Source organism: Leptonychotes weddellii, chromosome 9 (genome assembly GCF_054177405.1).
Source record: "Leptonychotes weddellii isolate Sample4059 chromosome 9, ASM5417740v2, whole genome shotgun sequence".
Lineage (NCBI taxonomy): Eukaryota > Metazoa > Chordata > Mammalia > Carnivora > Phocidae > Leptonychotes > Leptonychotes weddellii.
In genome coordinates, this window is record NC_138377.1 from 63460675 (window position 1) to 63469231 (window position 8557).

Genomic DNA, 8557 nt, shown 5'->3' on the forward strand with positions numbered 1-8557 from the left:
TAATGGCTCGGAGACAGGAAATTCCCAAAAGCAGGATAAATCGACTGATGGGGTGTGTGAAGTTCAGTAAAATACGGTGAATAATGAAAAATTAAAAATCGACTGACAAATGTCCAGTATAACTCACTGGCCATGAGTAAAGCATAATGTGTTGGTGGAGAGAATGCTACAGAGTTATAGAGCATCTTAGACCTTCTTCAACTCAGTCTTCTAAGAGATTTAATTTTTTACCAACCTAAACAAATTTTTGTATGTACAATGGAAATCAAAGGGAAAATGAAACCAATTGATTTGACTTGATTACAGTAATTGGTATGTTTTCTCTCTTAATGTTTTTGATACAACATAATTGTCCTCCTAGATAGTGTTAATTTTTTTTTTAGAAATACTTCATATTCTTTCACCTATGACCAAACCCAAGTCAGTGAATTTTGATTTTCAAGGGAAGAAATATATTTCCAAGAAAAGGTTTCAGATCATGTGAGCTGACAGAACAGTGTATGGCTCACAGTAGATGTTTAATGAACTTTTGTTGAATGAATAAACAACTGGAGAACCCATCTAGGAAACTATATTTCTGGTTGTGTCATAACTTCTCTTTATGAATCACTATTATTTAACTCTCAACCACATGGAAGGAAAGAATATGAGAAAGAAAAATAAATAGTACAAATAAGAGATAAGTTGCTGTCTATAAGAGATGATGAAAAATAAGACATTAAGACAAATATATAAGTAATTATAATGCCAGATAGAATAGCATAGGTACCCACAAAAAAAATGTACAGACATAGTTCAATGCAGGTTAGAGATGAGAAGATATTTTATTCAAGTAGGGAAAAGTATTTCACTATTTTACTAGATATATGTCTTGGCAGATTGGTGGAATTTGAACAGGTGGAGAAAAGATGAGATGATACAGGACACATATGAGTTTTTTAAATGCCAAATAGAAAAGAGTCAATATAACATATATAAACAACTACCAGTCAGAAATCAAGATGGAAGAGACAACCCAATTTACGTGGCAAAATATAGTAGAAATAAAAGGAAATATTTAGGCATAAACTTGGCAAAATATATCTAAAACCAATATGAGAAAAATGTTTAAAGTCTCCTAAAAGAGACAGAGGTAGACTTGAACAAATAGACATTAATTCCATGTTCATGGATATTTCATCATAAATATATCAACCTTCTTTTTAAATTAATATAAATAATAGTAAATAAACTTCTAAATTTAAAGTAATGTCAAACAAACAAACAAACAAAAAACAGTCCATTTTGACTGGCCTGGGGTAGGAGTGGGTTACAGCTTGGCAGGTCCAGAGCCTCTGGGTCATGGGGCTTCCTAGGACAGTGTCTCTGGGTATGACTGAATGGCATTGACACAGAGAGCTCCAGCCTAGGGGACCCAGGGATGGGCACTCTGGCTGAGACAGCTGAGTCACCCATGGACCTGCCCACCCCAGCCAGCACTGGACCCACTTCACCACAGATTCCACTCTCTCGGGCTGAGCCTTGGAGAGACGGAGAGCCAGAATCCAAGAGCACAAGAGCGGTAGCAAGCAACAGCAACCTGGGGTGGGGAGGGGGGATTCCATACTTGAAAGTGGGACTCTTGTTGAGACTCAAAAAAACCCCTCTGCGTTCTCAATCCAGGAGAAAGGGGCATGAGCGTGGTAATGTCCACCCTGCGATCTACTAGGAGGGCTTACAGCAGTTTTTTTTTTTAACTATTTTTTTTAACATTTTATTTATTTATTTGTCAGAAAGAAAGAGCACACACAAGCAGTGGGAGCGGCAGGCAGAGGGAAGAGCAGGCTCCCTGCTGAGTAGGGAGCCAGATGTGGGACTCGATCCCAGGACCCTGGGATCATGACCTGAGCCGAAGGCAGGTGCTTAACCGACTGAGCCATGCAGGCATCCCAGCTTAAGGCAGTTTTAATCTATTTAAACTGTAATTATTTTAACCAGTTTTAACGCAAGATTGGCGAGTGAGGGGAGGATGAGACATGACCAGGCTGAATTCCCTGGAGGAAAAAACCCTCAGAGTGCAGTTGTTTCATTGCAGAGTCTTCCAGGAACAACACTGGTGTAGGAATGAACGAGGGCAGCCCAAGAGGTCAGGGGGGAAGTTGAGCAGGGATACCAATCCCATGGAGATTTGGGAGCTAGGGTGGCCCTGCAGAGTTGTTCGAAGTGAGCCAAGGAGAGCCATGTGTTTGGACCCTCTAATTGACCAGTTACTGGGGTGGGTTGTGTGCCCTTGAGCAACACAGCTCCATTCTGTGGGCAGAGGCTGAGGGTCAGAGAGGGACTCAGGTGGTAGCCACCCGCAGCCAACAGACCAGGTGCCTGGGAGAGAAAATGGCTTGTTTCTGAAGGGGGACCTGGGTGGTGTACACAGCATCCTTTCCATCCACACCCACGCTGCAAATTGTTGTGGAGTTGTTCATGCTACTTAGATGTATCTGCCCAAGTTCATCAAAATTATGAAATCCAGTGTGTCTGCACATCCCTGTAACCTCCACACATTTTAACCCGGTCATCTGCACATATTAGATACTCAATAATTACATGCTGGTACAGAGTTTCTGAGACTGGAGACCAATAATCAGATCATGAACAGTGATAGGGGAGCCTGCAAAGGAAGCCAGTTTGAGAAGAAAAGGCAGTGAGTGTGGTCCATTTTGGACAGATTTAATTTAAAGTGACAATGGTCCAGGCTAGGTAAAGAGGTTCAACGGGTTAAAAAGGTAGGATCATAGTTTGTGCTACACAACAGAATGTGTGACATCATCTTCTCAGTTAATAAGTGTAAGAAAAAAGATCTGGGGGTGGAAGGTGGAATAGTAGATAAATATTTCCCTTTAATATTTTTTATAGAAGGTCTAATATAGAAATAAACATCAGGGGTTTCCTTGCAGGGAAAAACAAAGGAAAGGCTGTGACCAGAAGGGCTGATCTGTCTTGAGATTCAGGCTGCATTGGCAGGGAGTACAATAGGGTTCCATATACAAAAATAACCCCAATCTCAATGCTCCAAGTCCTCACCTATGTAAAGAACAGATCTTGGCTTTTTTATACAGGGCCTCCTCTCCCTAAATATTCTAGGAATTTCCAGAAGTGTTCACATGTGTCATTTAAATGGCCCCTAAGCCTCACCAGGATTGGGCCCTTGATGAAATCACTTTGTCAGAGTCTCCAAGGGTGGGGAGGGGCTGTCAGGGGTGTGCAACGAGGGGAGGATCCATAACACACCTTAAAGCCGTTCCTTGCAGCTCAGCACCCCTCCTGTTAAGATGATCTCCACTGCCTCCGGCCTCAGCCCTCCCATTCTGCAGGTGCTCATTCAGGGCTATCAGCCCCCGGATGTCTGTGGTTTATCATTCTCGCCAGTTAGCAGAGAAATTCTTTCCTTTTCTTCTTCACTTCTTCAAAGATTATCTCAGAGTAGAGCTGTTTTGAAGCCAGACAATAGTCATTTTTCTTTCTCGGAGCTGATGAGCACTTACACAGTTAGGTTAATCTTCTTTGAGCACCTAGAGAACATGGGTGGTGGCAGGAGGGGAGGAGGTGGCCTCATGGGGTCCCAGCCAGGGCGACTCCTTTTTTTATATGTTAATGAGCCATTGTTCTATTTATCATTACTTGTCTCAGTTCCCATTTTCTTCCTCTCCTAGTTCCGTGGCTTCCTTTGATCCATGTGGGCATCCAAAGTGCCCCAAAGTATGAATCTCACAGTAATGTCTCCAGGTTGATATACCAAGACCAACTCTGGTAGTTTCCATGCACAGGCAAGTTCAGCCTAAAACAAAATGCGCCATCTATTTTCAATACGAAGAGATAATGTTGTCTAAAAGCCTGGGGATAACAGTTAAACCCACTGAAAATCAATAGAAAGCCTTTCAAAGGCCACCATCCTCTTTCAAGACATTTTTCTCAATGCTGGATGTCCCATACCACCAGGCAGTCAGGTAATAGGATTGATTTTTATATAACTCTGGCTCAAGAACATGCAACTATTATAGGGAAGGTTGGAGGGGCTGAAGAGAAAAGAGAAAATGGGTTTCTATACCTTCTCCCCTAGCACAGCTCCACATTTCCTTTGCAGGAAGTAATTTCCCACACACCCAGCACTAGGGAACAGGGTTGTTCAGCCACTACATTTGAATGCCAGGGACCCAACAGATTTCCAACTCTGCCTCTAATTTGCACTAGAGGATGTCCTCACTTAACCTCTTGGTGGGTATAAAATGAAGAGGAAGGGGAATCCCTGGGGAGCACAGTCAGTTAGGCATCTGACTCTTGTTTTTGGCTCAGGTCTTGATCTCCGGATCATGGGATCAGGCCCTGCATCGTGCTCCATGCTCAGCGCAGAGCCTACTTGGGATTCTCTCTCTCCCTCTCCCTCTACCCCTCCTGCTCATGCTCTCTCTCTCTAAAATAAATAAATAAATTTTTAAAAATAAAGAGGAAGATACTTCCCATGATAAGTCAGCACCATGCTCCAGCCATATCTACCAGTGATATAACTACTATAACTAATGATATAGGTAAGCACTTCAAAAAAATATAGAAAAATTTTAAATGAGCGTTCTCATCTCAAAGGAATTTTTGAAATCATTAAAAATTTCTAAAAAAAAAAAACAAAATGCTATTTTAATCTTATCCAAGGAGAGGCATAATAAGGCATTCTCCCCGGTCAAGCAGAAAGCCTGGAAAGGACAAGCTGCTCGTCTTGCTCCTGAGGGACTGGTTTTGGGCCACTTCTACTGACTGAATCTGGGTATTGCACATCCACAGCTGGCCATGGAGTTCTGCAATAGGCTTCCTTTTCTGCTTCTGCTCGGTTTCCACCTTTGACAGGGGACCCTCTGACCTTCAACACCATCTCCCAGATCCCATCTTTATCACGCTGGCTCTGACATCTGATAACTGACACTGTCTGGCCTCAAGACCTCACTCTCATAAAGAAGTAGTAAAAATCCATTGTATCCTGACCTCCATTCCCATAGGCTATGATGAAAATATTCATTAGAACAAACATAGAAGTGCCAGGGACATTTTTAGGAAGGCAGGAGTCTAGGAAAACTAGCGAATGAAGGCAGCTACTCAAAACTAGGGTGAGTTATTCTAAGAATAAAACCCAGTAACCATGGGCAAACAACCCAACTGTTCCTCCAAAAAGCAGCTGTGAAAAATGCCTGAAAATAAGAGACACTGAAAAATAAATATCTGAGTGATTACCCACTGCCACTAGTCCACTCAGTGCCTGGGTATTTAGCCTTACTTACCAGTCAGTTGAAACTTTCTGGAACTAGTGCTTGATTTCTGCATCTTCTTTTTAGGAGAACTTCGTAGACAACCCTCAGCTTGCAAAGAAATCCCCGCTTCTCCCCTGCTTGCCCTTCTTTTTCCCCTTTCCCTTGCTGCTGGAGCTCCCCTCCACCTGCTGACTTCCTGAACTCTCTGACCCTGATGCTTCTGATGGGGGAGAATTCTCGGTTGTACTGTGTTCTTGGTTCAGAAGCCAGGAAAGGAGTTTAAGAAGTTTTAAGAGCTACGTATATCAATTAGAAATGCTCGCTTCTGACTAAAACACAAACCTCAGTAGCAGAAGATACTTGTTTCCTTAAGAAATCCAAAAGTAAGTGGCCTTAAGTTTGGTCCAACAACCCAGCGATTTCATCAAGGATTCAGGTTTTCCCTTTAGATTCTGCTGGAACTTTGAGGTGCTTCTCTCATAATTCTTCCTCATTGCTGTATCCTACCAGCATCTCAGATCAAGTTTGTGTACAGTGACTCTAACATGGCGGTGATCTCTTCTTCAGGCAGGACACCGAGGGGACAAGGGGTGGCCACTGATCTCTTATTCTTCAGGCCTCTGACAGTCAGGTGTGAAGAGCAGTGAACTTCCAATCATTCATAGTATTCCAAGAAGGTGAATTACCACCTGAAAGTAATGATGAAGAAAGGAATAGAGTAGAAGTAAGAGGCTGGATTAGATTAGATTAGATCAGATCAGACTGACTCAAATGTCCCATCTAGCTCTAACTTCCTATTAAATGTAATGGGGGGGAAATGGGTATTGAGGGCAGATCCCAACACAATATGTCACTGGAGATAGAAGGAAGAGTAAGACCATCTAGAAGTAGAGCCAGTGTGAATACACAAATGACTCTAGTACAAGACATAAGAGGAGAGCTGCCGAGAGGCTTCAGAGGACAGAAAGAGCAGAGCTGAATGAGGAAATCAGGAGCACCTCTGCAAGAGGTGGAATGATCATCAAGGTGGTGGTACAACAGAGATGTGAGCTGAAGCGGGAGAGGCATGGTGGACACCCCTGGATGTGAGACTGTGGAAGTTATATTTAATGAAGGCAAAGAGAGAGAGAGAGAGAAGGCATTAATATGCTGATGATGAGAGACATCCTGAAAGTTTTGCTCAAAAGCAATTGATTTGGAATTGATGTAAACAATGGATGGAGGAAATGAAGTTCAAGAAGTCCAGTTAGGAGGAGATGGCAACAATCCATAAAGGAGAGTGAGGAGCTGAGGCCAGACGATGAAGAGGCAGAATCTTCAGTCCAGGCATCTGAAAGAATGTGCAGGCAAGAGAAAGGGGGGAGCCACTGACTGTGACCACGGTGATGATGACTGGGCCAGCAGTGCAGTAAACAGGGACAGCGAGGTCAGGAGGACGATCATTTTAGGGAGCCAGAGTGAAATGTGGAGAGAATTTTTATTTTTAAACTATTGACTTTTAATGGGGTTTCTGACATAGATACTGGCATAGATATTTTTCATGGGTTTTCCAGCAGGTGTTTGAAAATGTGAGACTGGAGTTTGGGAGAAAAGTAATCAGGGGTGGGGAGGTGCATCTTTATACAGAGTGTAGTTGAAGCCTAAGTGAATGGATGAAGTAACCAGGGGGAGAACAAAGAAGAACAAAGAGAAGGAAGGGAAGGGAAGGGGAACTAAGCAAAGAAACCTAGAGAATGCCCATATTTAGAAGGAAGATTCTATTCTCCCCCACATTTATAACACTGTATGGAGGTTGTTTGAGGGCTGACTGAGTAAACCCCAGTGTCTCCCATAGTGCAAACAGACAATAAATATCACTGAATGAATAAATGAACTGAGGGGGGGCAAATTAAAAAGAAGGAGAGATCCAAAAGAAAGCAGGTAATGCAATGTCTCTGTTGGGGGGCAGGGGGAGAATTTGAAAAAACAAAGTTACCTATGGTATCATTTCCTGCATCAAAATGAAAACAAAAGAAGACAGAGAAATCCTGGAGTTGGCAATTAGGAACTCATTCAGATTCTCTAAGAACAAGTTCAGTAGACTTTAGTGGAACAGTCAGGGTAGACATCATGTTGCAATGGGTTAACTGGGAACCCACTGCAGTTTAAAAGAAAAAAAAAGTGCAGATAAGTAATATTCTTTAGTCTTCAAAGAACTTCGGCTTTAGAAAACAGGAGAGTGCCTGGATGGTTCAGTCAGTTAAGCATCCAACTCTTGGTTTCGGCTCAGGTCATGATCTCAGGGTTGTGAGATCAAGCCCCACATGGGACTTTGCACTCAGAGTCAGCTTGAGATTCTTTCCCCCCTCCTCCCTTCCCTCTCCCCCACTTGCATGCACATGTGTGCTCTCTCTCTAAACTAAATAGATAGATAGATGATAGATGATAGATAGATAGATAGATAGATAGATAGATAGATAGATAGATAGAGATAGATCTTTTACAAAAGAGAAAGAAAAAAGGAGAGATAGGGAAATTTTTGCTTAAAGCAGGATTCCCTTCAAGGTGTTTGTTTATAAATGTTCAAAAACATTATAGAACAAAAAAGAAAATTTGGGTTTGATGGTAAATAACTTGGGATATACTGAGATAGCAAAGTTGAACAGATTTCTTTTCATTATTGCAGAATTTCTCAGAACCTTTAACAAATTACTGTGAGTTCTAAATATTCAAAATGAAGATAATAGTACATAGGATAACTCAAACTTATTTGAAAAATGATTCATTTTCCCCTAAGTATCCCCTAAAAAGAGTGTTAGGTACATAGACTTTGGAAAACATGGTTCGAGAAAAGGGGAGACAATTTTATAAGCCAAGGAGAAATAGACAGTTAAAAAAGGAGAGATTAATTCTTCTGAAACTGTTCCAAAAAATATAAATGGAAGGAAAACTTCCAAACTCATTTTATGAGGCCACCATTACCTTGATCCCCAAACCAGACAAAGACCCCATCAAAAAGGAGAATTACAGACCAATATCCTTGATGAACATGGATGCAAAAATTCTCACCAAAATACGAACCAATAGGATCCAACAGTACATTAAAAGGATTATTCACCACGACCAAGTGGGATTTATCCCTGGGCTGCAAGGTTGATTCAACATCTGCAAATCAATCCACGTGATACAATACATTAACAAAAGAAAGAACAAGAATCATATGATCCTCTCAATAGATGCAGAAAAAGCATTTGACAAAGTACAGCATCCTTTCTTGATCAAAACTCTTCAGAGTATAGGGATAGATG

The 8557-nt window shown here is 41.7% G+C and overlaps 1 protein-coding gene across 1 annotated transcript in view; it reads right to left on the reverse strand.

Annotated features, from left to right (window-relative positions):
- Nucleotides 1-667: 667 nt before the first annotated feature.
- LOC145723321 (uncharacterized) overlaps nt 668-8557 on the reverse strand; it is a 91370-nt gene continuing 83480 nt past the window's right edge. The window contains exons 4-5 of the mRNA XM_081829708.1: nt 5301-5959; nt 668-3811 (exon numbers count right to left, since the gene is read on the reverse strand). Coding sequence (XP_081685834.1) covers nt 5898-5959 — 62 coding nt within the window. The 3' untranslated portion in view covers nt 668-3811; nt 5301-5897. The remainder of the gene's footprint in view (nt 3812-5300; nt 5960-8557) is intronic.